We start from the raw sequence: 18,962 nt of genomic DNA, 5'->3' as shown, positions 1-18,962 counted from the left end.
TTTGCATAAAGTCTTTATCTTTAGAAAAATATAATCCGGTATAGATGGCAGGGTTTTTAATAGAAGACTTTTGTCATACCCTTGAATTGACAACTTCGCAAATTGAATCTTTGACATAATATATACTGTAGCAGTTGCAATTGAGGAAACCCAATTCACAAAAGCTCATTGGAAACCTCATGTCCTAAAAACAAGAAAGTATTACATGTTGATCTTTACGAGACACACGTAATTGAATTTTATTAACTTTTTTTTCATGAATTAAAAATATCAATTATATATCCTGAAAAAAATTGTCGAGACTATCAATTATGAATATGTGGTGGTCTAATACCATATAATAATTTCTTATAAAAAAGACCTTTAACCTTAGGAAGTAAAAACAGATTCCGCTCCTTTTCTTTATTTATTTTGTTGGTACTCAAGAGGGGCAGGAAAGCCAGAACCAGAGTCTTTGTGATGGTATTATAGTTGCAAAATGAAAAATAAATGAAGAAATAAAAGTGAGAAATTTGATAACATGGTAAGTAAAAGATGGAGAACATTTTTTTCCAGTCAAATTGCTTAAATTTAAATCTCAGTGGCAGAATATAAATATGGAAAGGAAAATGCTGATTTGCAGGAAATGAATTTGGTGAAAGTTGTACGCGTTGACATGAATTTTGAGATGATTCTTTCAAAATTATGTTTTCTTTAACTACCCTTTCTGGTCCCATTTATGAAAGACATCAATCCTTTTTCTTTTTTTACAAGGAAATCAATAATTCATGCTGATTTTACCGTGGAAGCTAGGGGCATTTTTCAAAGGAGCTTAAGATTTTATCAATCTTACAGAACCATTAAATTCGATGGTCATGATTAAAATTAACAAAATAAAATACTAGCCGCATAAGAGTTGTACAACATTTTCATCATATTTCTTTAATTTGTAAATTTGAAACTATGGTCTCTGAATTTGCTAAATGGGAAGCACATCATGACACAATTTAATCTAAAACTGAATTAGTAGCTATATACAATTCTATACACTTTTCACAATTACAAATTATCTATATACTACTACGACATATTGGACAAGTTAGTTTCTTCTGCAACCAGTGGTCTATGCAGTCCGAATGAAAAATGTGCTTGCACTCGGGAAAAACTTGACACAATTGGCCAACTTCGAATTCTTCCAAGCAAATGGCACATTCACCACAACTTCTTGTTACACCATGCATTCCATAGTTCACCAAAGGGGGCAATTTTTTGGAAGCTCTAAGTCTTTGTCCTCTTTTCTCATAAAAAACTCCTTCAAATGCAGTCACCAATGTCCAAGCATGCAAATTGCTATGCACAAGGGCATGGAATATGGTAACATGGTGAGATGGCACAGAGTCCCCATAATTGGCTAAATGTGTAATACCCTCTTCAATATCATGTTCAATTGGCCTCATTTCCATTAACCAGAAGAACAAACCGTTGAGAACTTGATACAAGATGAAGAATAACACTGTGGGTATGAATAGAACAATGAACAAGGTTGGAAGATCAAATGTGATGACATACACATACATGTGCATCAAACCATCAAATGGTTCGCCCAAGGGAAACAATTCTGTGAACTCGGCCATGATGTGTTTTTGTGTTTGTTTTGGTGAATTAATGAAACCTTGGTGTGTGACAATGACAATGACAATTTGTGTAATGTTTTATAGGTTCGAAGGAATTGTTACGTATCTAGAATGTTAGTGCCTGTGCATTTTTTGTTTTTGGTAAATAGGGCTGTGCATTCTAATTATATGGTTTTATAGTTTATCCTTAACAATTCCTGATAACAGAATGCATACACATCCATTAACCGTTAGTGAGGGAAAAAAGGCTGGTAGATTTTATTTATTTATTCTTTTATCAGGGAGAAATTAAAAAACAAAACAACATAACAAGAAACAACTAAAGGCTGCTAGGTTTGGTTTGGTAAGACACGTTTTGTAATCTATAATGTCACGGAATTTTTTTCATTTATAAATAGTATATTTCTGAGAATATTATAAATATATTTAGCATGTCTAAAATACTAGAATAATACCCGTGTATTCTTATTCGTTTCGCACGGTTTATTTAAATTTTATTCATATTTTAAAATGATTTGTGTAAATATAACTAAAATAATCTATTATTACATTATTATATATGTTTTTAAATGACATATTTTTTAAGTTTAAAATATTTTTGTTCAAATTGTACTATTTTAATTTTAAGTTTAAATACCTATAGGATAGGACACAGGTATAGCACACAACAATGTTATTAGCAGTTGCTACTAATTGTAACAAGTCACACAACCATATTATTCTCAGTATAGTTGATTTGTTGTATACTATAGATTGATGCATGGTTATCACTTAGTTATATTGGATTGTCATGTTGTTTAATGTTGTGTGCAGAGGGGATTTGAAAATCATTATGGCATTAAGATTTCCAAGGTTTAGTCAAGCTTAGCTCAAGACCCACTAAAACCTATTTTAGGAATAAGCCTATTTTAAGTTTTTTTTCAATAACACTAATCCACCAAGGAATATGATTTGTTTCAGTTTTGATATAGACAATGGACCCAAAGCAGCTGAGTATATCCAGGTATGCTTTATTATTTCCCATCACTTGGTTTCACAATGCATTTTCTAATTTTGATTTGAGATTCTGTGTTGTATTAAAATTTATAATTAGTGTAAAGTGCACCATATATTATTTGACCAATACATAAATGGAGTCATTACAAAATGTTGAACATAAGTGGAAATTTGAATATAATTAGGCTTTTGTGAAATTTTCCTATCGATAAGACATGGATGGAAATGATTTTTTTGAAATTCTTATATGGATATGTGGTTTAAGCTATATTATGAACCTTAACCGATAATGAGGTAGTCTCTGATAAATAACAAAATACAACATCTCAGAAGCAAATAATAAAACTACTATTAGATCATTCTCCTGTTTTTGGAGGATTCCATGGAAATTGGGGAATGCTATGCCTAAAAGTAAATATTATCAAGTGGTGTAGGATCAAATTAATAATTTGTATGTGGTACTTGGCTTGCAATTCCTCTGCTTTCATTTTAATAACACTAACATTATGTATTGTAGTTGCTTTGCTTGATTAGAGCATTCTAGTTTTGAAGTCTTTGGATTCAATATTGTATTAGTATAGAATGTGATTCCCTGTGCTTAATATATCTGTCCACTGTTAAAATATCCATAGTACCTTGGAAAGTAAAATTCCAATGAGACGCTTTGCAAAAGGAGGCCTCAAAAGACACATTTCAAAATGCCACATGCACTATTGAAGTTTTTACTTTCTTTTTTCTTAATTTTTACCTTTTTAAATGCAAGAAAAAAACAATACAAAACAGAAAATACTCTACTAAGTGTCCTGTGTTGGATGAAATGGAACATTGTGTATTCTTATTCATTGTTGTACTGTTGAATTTTGTAGGAAGCAGTGGTTAAGTGGCCACCACTAAGGCCCTTGTGTTTGATTTTGAAAGTATTTTTGCTGCAAAGAGAACTAAATGAGGTATTAGTTTTCTCAAATATGTATCTTTCTTGTAATGTTCTAATTCCAGTCTGCCTAATTGAGATTCTTGTGTAGTATGCAGGTATATTCTGGTGGGATTGGTTCTTATGCCCTCCTTGCCATGCTGATGGCAATGTCGCGGGTTAGTGGTTCTTGAATATTTTTTCTAAGTTTAGTGTTTTTCACTGGCCTTCACCATAAGGCTTCCCTATTAAGCATATGGTTCCACCTCTGCATCAAGAGAAATAAATCAATAAATTCACCTTTTTCTTTTAAATGCATTATAATGTTTTGGCAGTGCTTAAAAGTTAAAACTCAAAGCACTTCTTTTTGCCAATAACATGGTCTAAGTTTGTGATCATTATATGCTTCAGAATCTTCGCCTGAGCCTTCTGCCGAGCACAACCTGGGAGTTCTTTTGGTGCGTATCTTCTGAATCTGAAATACAGTTTTGCATCTGTTTCTATTGGTTTCAGGCTGTTATATGGGCTCTCTTCCATGATTGGCAAGTTATTTGTGCAATTTCTAATATTTTAAAAAACAGAAACATGTGCAATAATTGTATTCTGATTGCCTTTGTTTGGATAAATGATTCCCCTCTGGTATGTAAAGTAAGAAATATATCTAATCACCATTCTGATTGTGTTCCTTTTTATTTCCTCTTTTGGGTATTAGGTTCATTGTTTTTATTTCTATGGAAGCAAATTGAACACCTCAGATGTTGGCATGTCTTGTAATGGGACAGGCACCTTTTTGTGAAGAGTAGTGAAGGGTAATAAAGAATTGGATATATTTGTGAAATAATGTTATTTTCAATTATGCTGTATAATTTATCCACTATAGGTTATTAAACTTTTCCCATTGTCATTTCTCGGGTTTTTAAACAAAGGACGACCAAGTCTTATTGCCATTGAGGATCCACAGGTTTTGTTGGAAGAACTGCCTTTTGCTTTTATAAAAATGAATATTTTCTTTCTGTCAAAATAAATAAAGCAAGAAAGTGGACTGTATATGATGGAATTTTCATGATTTTTCCTCTTGCTTATGTTTGCATTTCTCAGTTATGAGCTTATTTCAATTTACTTGGGTGGAGTTTTCTTTTTTTTCTTATGGGTGGGGATAAAATGGGGGGTTTGATTGTTGCTGTTGTCAGTTTCTTTTAGTGGACTCTTGATTTTCTAGAGGTTATTGAACAGTTATGTCCTATTCTCTAGCTTCTTTGAATCTCTTTTGCTTCCCTTTCCAAGCTGGAGGATATTTGATAATCTTCCTTTAGTCATACTCGTTCTCTCAGTTGCATTCTTCCACAGCCTTTCTCTCTTTATTTGGTCTTTCTGATTCTTTCTGATTTTTCAAAAAAAGAATATTTGGAGTCCCTATTTCCATTTCCAAAGCCATTAGTCCCATGTTATTTTCGAGCAATTGCTGAATATTTTATGAAGGAATATACTAAAAGTGGAAATTGGAGATATTTGCGAACCAAAATGCTAGGAGAAAACTATTCATACTTGGGTAGTAAACGGCAGATTTTCTAAGCTGGGGTTGAATAGTCTTGGAAGTCTGTCTTCACTGCTTTCTGTAGTAAATGCCTTGCAATTTATTTTTTTATAATATGAAGTTGATTGGCACTAATTATTTTGTACATATTAGACAAATTATTGTCGTAGATGTGGTTGATTGATTGAAGTTTTATTATTTTTCTGGCTGAATCAGGCACCAGAGAATGACATTGGGAAGAACTCCTTTATTTTCAGGTTTGTTTATTTTTTCTAGTAAATGATATTTATCATAATAGTTTTAGAAAAATGTTCTATTTATTATAATAGTTTTAGAAAAATGTTCTAAAAGTGTTGAGAAACCAATGCATTGAGCATTAATTGTTTTAAAAATGTTTTTCAAATTCCACAAAGGACAAACATGTATGATGCCAGAAAACATGTATGCTTTTTTTCTTTTTATTCATGACGTGTAATTGTTCTTTTGAGCCTTCTACTATGATCTTTGTAATGTTGGTCCCCTAATAATACTTTACTCCAGTCAAGTCTGCCAAATTTTCTATTTAAGAAAATCAAGTCCTTTTGTCGCAATATCATCCAATTACTAATGGAAATAGCTGACATGCGATTTTCAGGGGTTGCATAACATGTTATTTAGGTGGTCCTCTAAAATGACCCTTTGTGACATATAGGATCAAAATGTATGATCCATTGAATTCTTTTTACTAAACTACTTGATCTTTTTTAATCTTTCACGTCACAGTAAGCAAGTATTTTTACATGACTAACTTAGCAACATATGATATCACGTGAAAATTGTGTGCCACATTAGTTATTTTTTCTGTTAGCATTAGATGATAATAACTAGGACTTGTATTTGGTTCAGCTTATATATAACAGCCATTTTGTCTTTTCCTTAGAGAACTTCTGAAAATTAAGCTAAGCAAAAATTTAAAAATGCTGAACTAACAAATTTGGGGTAATTAAAGCAAAAGATTGGGAGACCAAAATCACAAATAGATTATAGTTAAAGGATCAAAAGTGCAATTAAGTCTATTGATAGGTGTTCACCTGTCACTATCACTGACTAAAATTAAATTCTTATTATTTTTCCCCAGTATGGAGATCAGGACATGTTATGCAATTGGCAGTTAGATTACGAAGAAGAACCTAGCACACGTTCTTCAACAAAGAAGAGAAAATCTTCGTCAAAAAAGTCAAGTAAGAAGCTAAAGGAAAATGGGGAACGTGGAGAATGACTCTAGAAAAGAAAACAGAAAAAAGAAGAGAAGAAAGAAAAAAACATACCAAGTTGATGCGAGGTTTCTTACAAAATGGAATGCTTAGGGATTGTAATTTGATCAGTGGTTTGAAAGTGAAGGAACAAGGCAGCATAAGCGTAAAAGCAAAATTTGAGTCCAATGTTGTCACACGACCCAAGGTGCGAGCTTTTTGCATGCCCATGGTAACGTGCCTTTAGTGTTTTTAAGATCAGGAATCATATACAATATTTTTTGAAAGGGTTAATGGTGACTTTAGTCTCTTAAAACACTATTAATCCTTTATTAAGTTTATTTATATGTTGTCGTCTGTCCAATTTTGTTAGAGAAGTGAAGATACCAACTCTAGAGACCAAAAACCAATGTAAAGAGAAATAGATGAGATTATGAAAGAAAATGAGTAAACAAGGGTATGCTAATGCCGTATTATTTTCCCCGTCATGAATGCAATAATTTAGTTTTCTCTATTCCATAATGCTGTAAGATTTGTCTTAGTGTTTGTTTGGTGTACCTTCAAAATAAATCTCTCTCGAGGAATATTTTAATGTAAATTTTATTGTTAATCTAATTTCATATTAATTGTACATGATTTAAGGGCCTTATTGTATACGTACTTATCATTTTCGCAGATTGATCATAACTCCAGAGAAGTTGCATTCCTTTATGCAATTAGCATCTGATAATAATTAATGCAAGTATCTTAGGGAAGAATGCTATACATATAATAGTTTTTCCATAATGTTAAATAAAATGTGAATGCAAACTGCAAAGTATAAGTCAAAAAAGGTTGGGAATTGTTCAATCGCTGAGCAATCTTGACTTGATAGGAAATAAATATAGTATTTTGTCAACCATGTACATTATTTTCCAGAAATGTGCTAATAAACAACACAACCCTCTTAGTGTTTCCCTTATTATCAACAATGGGCGCGAATTTATTTCTTTAAAATTTAAAAAGATATGGGAAATGGTATTCAACTACTTTTATCTAACATGCGTGGTGTAATACAAGAGTTCCTTTATCGGGAAACAAGCAGAATAAAAGGTAAACAAAAGTCAGAGACGCTGGACCCCTGAACCAAAACACAGTTTTCTGAATTCATAACAAGGGGTGAATAGTGGAAAAGTAGAGGAGGGGACAAGTAAAAATGAATGAAATCAAATCTGGCTATTGTTGAACAATATTTTAGTTAACTAAGGTAAATTGCAAATTCAATAAGTGAACCAATATTCGTCCGACAACAAAAAGGTTTCTCATGGTCGGTGTTTTTACTACTTTCTATAGACATCATGGCAAAAATTTGTAGGCATCAAACTTTCAATGAAACCAAACCAAATTAATATGACTAGTCTTTATGACTAGTCTTTATAATCACACCCTTCATTGCCCATAAACTAAATTACACAATCCAATTTGAACACAACTTCACATGCACATACATAATTAAAGGCCGGAAGTTTCAAATTATCTCATGTTTCACAACGAACTTGTCAACCTTTAGAAGAACATGAAAACATGCTATTAATGACCTATTGCCATTTGTGAATGCCACAATTCACAAGGAAACTTCAAAACCGGGTAAGTAGTCAAAGAGTTAACCATTGAGTTCACACGTGGGAAACCAACCAAGGACACAACCAAAGTTGTCATTGGAATCAAAATCAAGAGTACTACATTATGTATATATACGTTTTAAGGAACATTAATTAAGATTACCAAAAATAAAATTAAGTAGGAGGTGGTTGCGTGACCAAGTGAACCTCAGTTTTGAAGAGAAGAACAGAAAGTGAGTCGATTGAGAAGTAGATGAACCCTCCACCTGTGTGACTCACAAACGACCCGAAACTCTTCCCTATCACGCAGTGCCACGCCAATCCATACTTCGAGTCAAACTCCTGAAATTGATACGTAACGATAATAACACACACCTTAATTATGTAAGAGGTTTATACAATAAACTTCTATGAATGTTTATTCTTATGCCATGTACAAAATTTTGATCAAGAAGGTTATAAGTGTAAAATAAGGTTCAACTTATAAATGAAAAAACTTAATTAATATGAGAGATTTCATCAAAAGACGACCAATAGATACTATTAATGATCAGAAAAGCTGGTGGATATTCCGTGTTACAATATTAGTAACATGGTAATCAACACAAAAAATAAGGTTTCAACCAAGGTTCGAATTCTGATATTCACATTTAACATCCGATAATGCCTCAATCAGAATTGTCTTTTGGAGGAATATACATGTTAAAGAACTAAAGAAAAAAAAAAGTTGCAAAATAAGAATTTTTCTCCCAAAGGTTTTATTTCGCTATACCTTTTTGAGAGCTCTAGCAATGAGAGTGTTGGATGGCTTTGGAGAAGGAGGGTGGTGAAGGGGGAAGAGTGATCTAGTGTGGCGCAGAGCATGTTCCTGCATGTGGGAAGGCATGTCGGATGATTTCAACCGCACGTTGGAACTGATGGCAAGTGAGGCCAATCTCATGATTGTTTGAGAAGGGTTGGGATTGGGAGTGGTGTGCATGTGCATGGCCTTGTTATGCTTCTCTTTGGAGCCATGGATCAGCTTTGTTGGTTCTTGTTGTTCTTCCATGGTTATGGAAAGCATTTGAGAGAAAAGAAGGGTCTTTTTGCATTAAATTTGAGGTGGGTACTGGGTAGGTAGAGAAGTCAAAGACAAGAATGAGAACAAGTGGGTTGTGTTTGATATATGGTATATTAAGTTTTGAACTTTGACTAGATGACTGTGTAGGACATGACAAATTGACAACGAGAATTTCATGCATTTTGGGTACCACAAGAAAATGAACACACATTAATTTAAAGACATTCTGAATCACCTGTCCCTTTTTGAATTACATTTTTCTTCTCTAATTTTTTTATTTATCAAGGTATTATTTTTTAATTAAAGAAGAAAAAGAATATGGAATTGAATATTATAGGGTAAGAAATATTATGGGTTTTTGGAAGAGTGGATTTGGAAGGATTTTAGGTTTGGAATACTGACACAGAGGACAGGAGCAAGGAAGGGTTAGGTGAGTGACCATACGACTGAGTTGCCTTGCCTGCAACTCTGTTTCTTCTTTCCTTCGATACGTCTCCCTGCTAAAATAGCAGAGTGATTTCTCTTTCTGAATATGTCTAATATTATTTGTTTTTGTTGTAATTTTTTTTTAAAGAAACATAGTTAGGAAGCAATATATGTTGGAGTAAGATAACCTCTCAAAAATGTTGGAAGGGATTAACTGCTTCTGATAGAAAATACATATGTGGCCTAAACCAATAAACCTCTTAAAAATATATTGGAGCTGAGTAAGATAAAATCACTTAATGTGACAGAATTATAATTTTTTTAAGTCATTTATTTAGAAGTACAAATATGAACATCATCCATGACCATGAGTGTAGTTGGATATATGAGTTTTGTTATTTAGATGGACCACCGACTAAATTTTTATATATTTTTTTTGTATTTTCATTATATTAAATTTAGTTTCTTATCTTTTAAAAATTTAATTTAATATCATATATTTTTAAAATGAATCAAAATACCTATAAAAAATTAAATTGAACTTAAATTTTTTATTTTCATTTTGATTCACTGAAAACTGGTGCAGTAAAAAAATAGTAAATCAAAATGATTTTTTATTTTTTAAAAAATTATGATTGTTTTTCGATTTTGGAATTCAATTTTTTTTATAATTTAAGACATAAAACTCGTATCAATAAGTTTACTTAGGTGAAAATTATGAAAAAACAAACTGAACATGAACATGATGATAAAAATTGTATGAAAAATAAATCTATAAGCAATAAAAAATAATATAATACTAAATTTTTTATTTGATCATTAAATTCAATTTTTACATTATTTTAAACATATTTATGGTCATGTTTAGTTTGAACCAGAATTGAGTTTTTTAGTTTTCATTTTTCAATAAAAAAGGATACAAAATCGTGTCTTAAAATTAAAAATAATTTGAAAGGGTCATTTTTAATTCAATTAAAAAATATAAAGAAGATACCAGTCTAAATATATCTGGAAACATAAATAACTAAAAATATTTTTTCTTACAGAACTAAAAGTATATTTTAACACCAACTAAATAGGTTAAGATTAAGTAATGTGCAAATTTATTTCAATATAGATTTATTTGTCCGATCTATTTAACTAGTCCAGGTTCACTTGTTACTGGATCAACCCACGAACTAATTATTTTTTAAAATATAAATTATTGTTTGAATAATTTATGCATATTAGTTATACTTTTGTGTTAATATTGAACAATTTCAGATTAGTGATTTTGTTTATAATTTTTAAGCTTTTCAAATGTTTTTATATTTTTAATGTTTTTATTTATTTATTATTTAGATCGACAAAAGTTTCACTAGACCATTCCAGAAAGCATTTAATTCAATTTAACGGGTCAGCCTCCTAAATGTGGGCCATTGCATATCCATTTCTGGACCTTGCAACCGAAGCTTGTACCTCAAAAATATATTTGACTATCAAACCTAAGTTTTCAAACTTTTTTTCTTATGGTATTATTGTGGATTATCTATCGCTAGAAAAATTATTTCTATCAAATACCGAGAGTATATATAAGATATGTACTTTTCCTCTTGACATGAGTTATTTAATAATTAAGATTAGCATTCAAATTCTAAATCACCTTGTTAGAGCATCTGCATCGATCATCAAGAAAACAATTTTGTCAAAACTTTTGCTTTCTAAAGCAATGTTGTTAAGCAATAAAAATAAAAGAAAAAGGTATGAAATTATTATTTGTTGCAGCTTTCTGAAATTTTGTAGATGATTAAAAGTGAAAAAAATTCAGCTGTTGGAAAAAACATTCACGTCTAGTCGTTGGAAAAAAAAAAATAGTTGTTAGAGTTGCTATAAATAAAGAACAATGTAAAAAAAATTATATAATCAAAACCTCTAAAATTTGTCTCAGTTGTCAAAAAATTCACAACTTCTATTTTGATTTATTTTCATTCAATGCATTCAAACCAAAATTTAATTATTCAATATCAAAAGATAAGAAGAAAGGATATGAAACAAGTATTTAGAGTGCTAGCTCTAATCTCAATTCATAATTATATGTGGAAACATATATTATATATGTAAAAGATCAATTATCAATGATGAAAATTGTTTACCACCACTAATGATAAGCCAACCGTTGACATATATATTGATTTTCATCTAGCCCTTGAGTCATATTTGGTTGAGAAAAGAAAAGTTCATAATCTGGAAATGTCATGACCAACTTCAAACCAACATATTTGAAAATATTTTAGATGTGATAATTAATAAAATTAGTAATTGTTTTAATTATGTAATTTTTATTATTTTAATTATTTTCTTTTATGTTGTGTTATTTATATGAAGTTAGTTATTTTTAGTATTTTAAATAAAATAATTTAATTGTGTTTATATTTATATTTGATTTTTAATTTTAATAGTTTAATTAATTTATAAATAATATAATTATAAATTAATAAAATTATTAATAAAATATAATGACAAAAACTTTTTGGTGAGAGTCATTAGAAGCTGTAAAAGAGAGTTACTTCATTATAAATATTGATTACTTAGAGTTAAAAAATAAAAACGAGTGACGTGTCTATAAAATTCCATTAAAAACAACTATGACGAATTACTGCAATATAAATACTTTCAAGAGACACGCGATTATTACTGGTAGCTATCAACGTTGGTTGTCACGTCTCAAACCAGCTCTCAAAGTTCAACCCTAATCTCAACAAAGTTCAACCCGTAATAAAAGCATGCTTATAAACTCATCCAGTGATACATATATTAATGTTTCTAAACCATGTAAAACATTTCCTTCAGTTTGGTAATAATTTTCTGGATAGTACTGTCGTAGGGAATGGATTCTCTGCGGTGATTTTTTATTATTTAAATAATTAAGTAAAATGTAACTCAAAATTTTATATCCCATGGATTATGACTGTAAGACCCTGCAGTTATTTTATGATTGCAGGAAATTCAGGTCCGTACTGTCTACAACTTCCAAGTTTGCATGTTCTCCTCAAAAATAAAAAATAAAAAAAATTCCGAGTTTGTACACATCAAAAAGTGTTGTTAATTGATCTCAAGGGATTATATTTATAAACTTTTATCTAATAAAATTTGTTTCAAAATTTATTTGTGAAGGGTTCCTTTTTATAAACATTCTATCGTCTGAGCTGACGAAAGAACGTGAATAATGGTGTTTTGTTATTGTGATTGGCGAAATAGGGATAGGGTGAGATGTTTCGTCATTGTGGTTAACAAAATAGGGGTAAGGGTTGAATTTCGCCATTGTGATTGACGAAATCATGGGAGTAGCAATTTTTGTTAATCCATTTGGTATGAAAGGCACGTGGGCATAATAGGAAACAAAACTAAAAAATAACATAAAACAATAAAAAAGTGGAAATTATGTGGATAACATTCTCATGTGAATACAACATTTTGTAAAAGATAAGATACATTAAATTAATTTATTGAAAATAAAATTCATAAAAATATAAGTTTCTTTTTGGAGAAAAATAAATAAATTCATATTTTAATATTTGTAAAAGTTTACACTAAATGTTGTATTCACGTGAAAATGTTGTTCACGCAATTTTCGCTTTTTTGTTGTTTTATGCCATTTTTCAATTTTCTTTCCCATCACGTCCATGCACCTTTCATGCCAAATGGATTAACAAAAATTGTTACGGCCATGGTTTCGCTGCCAGTCACAATGGCGAAACCCAACCCCTACCCCTATTTCGCCAACCACAATGGCAAAACACTCCATCTTACCCCTATTTCGCCATCCACAATAGCGAAACATCACTATTCATGTTGTTTTTCCAGTTTGAACGGTGAAATGCTTGTAAGGAAGGATCCTCTCGCGAATAAGTTTTGAAACAGATCCTATTAGATAATAAATTTATAAATATAACCCCTTGAGGTCAATTAATCCCAAAAGTGCCAACACATATTGGGAATCCCGATTCGATCCTTCACAAATCAAGTGTTAGCACTTAAGAGTTAAAAATTAGTGTAAAATTAATTAACAGTTAAAAACTTATTTTTTATATATAGTTTAAAACTTATTTTAAAAATTACTTAATTAATTTAAAAATATTAAAATCATATTAAATGGTCTCTTGAATATTAAAATTCTTTTAGATTAGTATTTAAATTTATAGAGATATAACAATTCTAAAGTGATAGAATGTTACATACTTAAAAGGTTTGGTTTAGATATAACTGAGAAAAAATAGTTTATTTGAGGAAAAAATAATTATGTTAAATAATTTTTAAAATATGAAAAAATTCAATAGACATGTGATTGAGAGAGGAAGAGGTTAGAATCTTATTAAAAAAAGTTTAAATTACTAATTTATAGATTGATTATTCTTATCTTTTTAGTCTCTATAGTTTTAAAGTGATTTTTTTTAGTTCATGTAATTTATATTTTAATATTTTTGTAGTTAATTGTAATTGATAATATTATTCATATTTTTATAACAAAGACTAAAAAAAAATTAAAATATAAAATATAAGTACTAAAAAGATTAATTTTAAACTATAAAAACTAAAAGAGAATTAAAATACAACCACTTTCAAACTATCACAAGAGAATTAAATGAGTAGTTTAACCTAAAAAAATAATAATTTTATCAATAAATTTTAATCTTCAACAAAATTAATAAATACTATATACCAATAATACTATAAAAACACCAATTAAGAGAGAAAGGGTAATAATTCTTAAAAAAAAAAGATTTATTGAAAGAAAACTATTTGCAACCAAATGGCAGTGTGTTAGTGTAGCATCACCTCATCCGCACATTCTCCACACAATAATAATACCAATATCCTTCCAAAAGAAAACAAAATATAAAAAATTAAATAGAATTTTCGTCTATTGTTAGTTCAACGCAACACAACACTTTCTTTCACTCCCACAATTCTTCTTCGTCTGGAGCTGCGATCCTCTGCTTCGATGGCCACCGTGCAACTCCAATCCCTAACCCTTGTTCGCTCCTCCGCACTCCCTTCCGCCACCTTCTCCCCTCCGATCGCCCTCTCCGGCCGCCGGAACTCCGCCTCGCTGCCGCGCTACGCCGGCCTCCGACTCCGACCCGCCGCCGAGACCTGTTTTCCGACTCGCGCCGCCTTGAGAACCGCTCCTCGCGGCGGAGGCGTCAAGTGCGAGGCAGGAGACACCGCCGTTGAAGGTTAGGCTTCGATTTCGTGGCGGAAAGTCGTTAAGTTTTTGTTACTGTTAGGATTGATTTGTTGTTTAGGTTCTGTGTGAATTCTGTGATTCTCTGGTAGCGGCTTTGCTTATGTTCTGTGAAATTTCTTTGTGTACTGTTCTTATGTGAAGATGTTAGAATCATTGCATTAGTCATGTGTTATGTGTAGATGTTGTAATGATGATGATAGTTGTTATTCATTGAGCATTTTGATGAGTGAAGCTAAGAAAACAGCTTCATGTTATTTTTAGTGTGTTTGGATTAGCTTCGTGGTGAGAAATAATGAATTGATTTTTCATGATGGAGGTAGAGCAACAGATAGGTTGTCTATACTTCTTTCATGTTATCACCGTGATTTTATGGGATAAAATTGATTCTTGTGTGTTATCCAATACACTATTTGTAATATGATTTTTATTTGACACCTATTATGTTGTAGATCTAGGCTTCTAGTGCTTTTGTTGTTTCTTCCAACTGTGCATAGCTTGACACATTTCTCCAATAATTATCTGTTTTGTGGTGAAAAGAATGGAATAGGCATAGCTGAAATTCTTTGAAGAGTTTCTCATGTTTTGACTTTTGACTGTATATATAAATCTGTGTTTTATGACCTAATTATATCTCTTTTGGCAACATGACCAATTTTACAGTGTTAGTGTATCCTGCTTGTATTCATAAGTTTACCAAACAATCAGAAACTAGTAAAACTGCATAATCATTTAAAGTCACTCTTGTAGTCTGTTTCATTTTCTTCTAGCACCTGTCCCTTCTTTCCATAACCTCTAATGTGGGAGCAAAGTACAGGGTTTAAATATCTGCATGAATTTTAAAGTTGCTTATATGCATTCCATCTCTCTACTAGTCTGGTCTGTATAGCTGAGTTTACTGCCTCTTAAGGGTATGTTTGGGAGTGGGGTGTTGGAGGAAAAGAGAAGGGATGATAAAATTTTCATTTCTAATAAATATTTTTTAAAATAAAACAAATGCAATGATAGATTAGATAAACTCAATGTTTAATCTTTTATGTACTTTTATATACATTAAATAATTATATAACTCTTAGTAAAAAATATCCCCACTCTTCCTTATTCCTCCAAAATCCCACCCAAAGTGGAGCTTCTTTTTTCATTATCAGAAATGTTCCCTTGGTGATTTTTCTTGATAGGAATTGGTTAATGTTAGATTAATTTATGCTTAGTGATAGGGATGCTCAAGACCTGGTCCAAAGCTAATGAAGCTGGGTTTGTGTCTTGAGAATTAGACCTTATTTGTTTTTGCTTTTTGGATTGGGTTTGGGTCATATTTCGGGTTGGCCCAGCTTGGTCCAATGTCATATACCATTTTAAACTTTTTTTTGTAATATTTCTTTTGTACATTTTATCTAAAATTGAGTCAATCTGGTAATTTGTTGCTTCATAACCAGGAAGTGTCTGGGTTCAAACACTATTGGCCCAGGCAAAATGTAGTGCCGTGTTTGGACTTTGGACCAAGTCAAACCCACACCAACCTGGCCCATGAGCACCCTACATTTTAGATTTTCAGGGCTTTTAAATCATTGAACATCATACATATGGGGCCAAATGATTATTTTGGTCCTTTATCTTACTTTGGTTCGGTTTGGTCTTTTATCTTTTAAAAAGTTTGTTTGATCCTTTATGTTCTGAAACTGATTCAGAATGGTCCTTTCTATAACAGACATTACTTCTAGCATTAAAAAAAATTCAAGTTAGCATTTTTCTAGCCGTTTAAAACTGTCACTAATTGTTTTAGGTTTTAACAAGTATAAACAATTTTCTGATGGTTTTAAACCCCAAAAAATTGTCTTTTCTTTCTTTTCCCCTTTCCTCACTCCATCTTCAGATCCAACTTAACAACGTACAACAAAATCTTAAAATCAGAACACCAAGAATCCAAAACGAGATCTAGGTGGTTTCAATATGGTGGAAAACTAACTCAAAACACCCCCCCCCCCCCCCCCCCAATTTGATCAATTAGGTTCAACACAAGTTCAATTCTGAAATCCTCTGATTCCTAATCCTCTAACAACCACTCCTCCCCTCCTCCAAATCCAGAACAACCACCCCACCCTCCTCCAATTTTTTCGCATTTGAACTCCCGACCTGCCTTGACCACTAGTCACATATTTGTTGAATTGCAAAATATGTGAGCAAATGGGTTGTCATAGAAAGAAATGTGTTGCCGTGGAAGGAAATGTGATTTTGAAATGCATTTATGAGCTTCATATGTAACAACAATATTACAGTTTAGCATTACTCATCATTGTACTCTAAGTGAAGCATGTGGAACCTAAATTTAATTACCCATTACATTTCCATAGAATTGTTGCATGTCTGAGAGAAATACTTAACTGAAGTGAAATATTTTGTAATCTGTATTATTGGATATTGCAGTGGCTCCTATTACTGATGCAAATTGGCAATCACTTGTGCTTGAATCTGAGTCTCCAGTATTGGTTGAATTCTGGGCTCCATGGTGTGGTCCCTGCCGTATGATCCATCCGATAATTGATGAGCTGGCAAAGGAATATGTTGGTAGGCTTAAGTGCTACAAACTCAATACTGATGAAAGCCCTTCAACCGCTACTCGGTACGGGATCCGAAGTATCCCAACTGTCATTATTTTCAAGAATGGTGAGAAGAAAGATACAGTTATTGGAGCTGTGCCCAAGACAACATTGACCTCAAGCATAGAAAAATTCTTGTGAGGTGGTAAGCAAAGGCTTCAGCTGGAAGTAAAGCTATTTTTCTCGTTAGCTTCCTCTCATCTAAGCCAAATATCTCAAGTTTGGGTGATTTGTTTCTTAAATAACCATTTATGGTCCTGTATAATTATGGATCAACCATATTTTCTGTGCTGTTTACATAATCGTAGTTGTTGCGTAAAGTTGCTATCTATTATAGTACGATTTAAAATTCCGTTTACATCTTTGGCTTCCTGCTCCTTCACCTTTCACTGAACATTGTATGGGGTATAAGGCAAATTGGATTAGATTACTCCCCTATAAACTTTGGGGGTCTTGCGGATGTTAAAAAAAAATGAGGTGTTGGGTTTTGTAATATTATTCTCAATATTGTCAATTTGGGAGTTTTAAGAATGGCCTTCAACATCTACAAATCTTTAGGAGATGTTTGTTTCAAAGTATGTAAAGATTTCCGAGGATGTGAGCTTAGGAATGTCATTTTCATGCTTGGTATAAGTTTTAAAAGAACATTCCCTGGAATGCAAAATCTTAATTTCTACATGGGCAGATACAAAATCTTCATGTATACCTTGCGTCACATTCTCATGATAAGTGTGTATTTTGAATTCACGACAATGAAAGTTCCTTTCTTGATTAACCACGTCTTCCCATTACATTATCACATTTATTTTTTCATGTTTATTTTTAATTTTTTAATTAAATAATTTTTTTATGCAATCAGTGATGTCAACCAAAGATGTTAATGAAAATAATATTCTTTGTCATGTCATTCCTAGAAATGTGATTTCCGGAATATAATGATATTCCTTGAAACAAGACGGTGTAATAGTGTGTGAAAACAAAACTCATTTCTCACGGTGTAAAAAGAAATATTAATCGTACAATATATTAATTTTAAATTTGATGGTTGAGATATTCTTTTCTTTCTTTTTTCTTTCTTTATGTATCTTTATTGATTTACCCTTTTTCACTATTTCTTTTTCTTATCCTCATCCTTACTCATTTGGAACTCATTTAACTCTTAGAATCAATTTAAAATTAATTAAAAATTAAGTTTGAAATAAGTTTGATTTTAAAAATGAATCGATTAAAACAGTTTAAAACTAGTTGGGTTTGATTTTTTTACTAAACTAATTTTTGCACACCCCTACCTCCAACTCTCCATGTCATAGGTATGTTTCAATGCTTCACATTCACATCGTGGACTTGTTTACGGAACAAACTTTCTAGAACGACTAGTTTTGCGGTGGTTCTAAAACATCTTTTTTGAAAAGCAAAAATAGTCATTTTCGAAAGCTTGTTCCAGAGTACACTTGTTTCTTTTGGAATGGTCGTTTCAGAAGCAACAAATGCACTTTGAAAAACCCTTTTCGGAAGTAAAAATAGTCATTATAGAAAGCCTATTTTGGAGTGCATTTGTTGCTTTTGGAACGATCATTCTAGAAAATCCTTTTTCATAACACCTTTTTTGGAAAGAATAAATAGCTATTATGGAAAGCTTGTTCTCGAGTGTACTTGTTGCTTCCAAAATGGGCTTTTCGTAAACCCAATAAACTTTCGGAAACCCTCTTTTTGGAATCTAAAACTTTTTTTGCTCATGAGAAACTCATTCTAAAAGGTTTTTTTGGTTA

The 18,962-nt window shown here is 31.5% G+C and overlaps 3 protein-coding genes and 1 long non-coding RNA gene across 4 annotated transcripts; 2 read left to right on the top strand and 2 right to left on the bottom strand.

Annotated features, from left to right (window-relative positions):
- Positions 1 to 1,049: 1,049 nt before the first annotated feature.
- Positions 1,050 to 1,613, bottom strand: LOC114379047 (putative RING-H2 finger protein ATL19). Its single transcript, XM_028337602.1, has one exon. The coding sequence runs from the start codon at positions 1,611 to 1,613 to the stop codon at positions 1,050 to 1,052; it is 564 nt and encodes a 187-aa protein (XP_028193403.1).
- A 2,243-nt stretch (positions 1,614 to 3,856) lies between these two features.
- LOC114378224 lies at positions 3,857 to 6,860 on the top strand. The gene is made up of 3 exons (XR_003659274.1): positions 3,857 to 3,977; positions 5,270 to 5,310; positions 6,171 to 6,860. It is a non-coding gene; the product is annotated as an uncharacterized LOC114378224 (long non-coding RNA).
- Positions 6,861 to 7,669: 809 nt separating this feature from the next.
- On the bottom strand, positions 7,670 to 9,028 carry LOC114379594 (dynein light chain, cytoplasmic-like). The gene is made up of 2 exons (XM_028338281.1): positions 8,659 to 9,028; positions 7,670 to 8,228 (listed from the first exon to the last, which is right to left on the bottom strand). Exons 1-2 carry the CDS (start codon positions 8,947 to 8,949, stop codon positions 8,061 to 8,063), a joined length of 459 nt encoding a protein of 152 aa, XP_028194082.1. The 5' UTR covers positions 8,950 to 9,028; the 3' UTR covers positions 7,670 to 8,060.
- A 5,237-nt stretch (positions 9,029 to 14,265) lies between these two features.
- Positions 14,266 to 17,753, top strand: LOC114380364 (thioredoxin-like). The gene is made up of 2 exons (XM_028339371.1): positions 14,266 to 14,588; positions 17,021 to 17,753. Exons 1-2 carry the CDS (start codon positions 14,354 to 14,356, stop codon positions 17,332 to 17,334), a joined length of 549 nt encoding a protein of 182 aa, XP_028195172.1. The 5' UTR covers positions 14,266 to 14,353; the 3' UTR covers positions 17,335 to 17,753.
- The last annotated feature ends 1,209 nt before the right edge of the window (positions 17,754 to 18,962 follow it).

This window comes from Glycine soja, chromosome 12 (assembly GCF_004193775.1).
Source record: "Glycine soja cultivar W05 chromosome 12, ASM419377v2, whole genome shotgun sequence".
Taxonomy (NCBI): domain Eukaryota; kingdom Viridiplantae; phylum Streptophyta; class Magnoliopsida; order Fabales; family Fabaceae; genus Glycine; species Glycine soja.
The sequence above is the reverse complement of the archived record's forward strand: the minus strand, read 5'-3'. Positions and strand labels throughout refer to the sequence as shown.

Coding starts and splice junctions, on each gene's coding strand:
- LOC114380364 (XM_028339371.1), top strand. CDS start 14,354: ATGGCCACCGTGCAACTCCAATCCCTAACCCTTGTTCGCTCCTCCGCA. Junction 14,589..17,020: donor AGGAGACACCGCCGTTGAAG/GTTAGGCTTCGA, acceptor TGGATATTGCAG/TGGCTCCTATTACTGATGCA.
- LOC114379047 (XM_028337602.1), bottom strand. CDS start 1,613: ATGGCCGAGTTCACAGAATTGTTTCCCTTGGGCGAACCATTTGATGGT.
- LOC114379594 (XM_028338281.1), bottom strand. CDS start 8,949: ATGCTTTCCATAACCATGGAAGAACAACAAGAACCAACAAAGCTGATC. Junction 8,229..8,658: donor TTGCTAGAGCTCTCAAAAAG/GTATAGCGAAAT, acceptor TATCAATTTCAG/GAGTTTGACTCGAAGTATGG.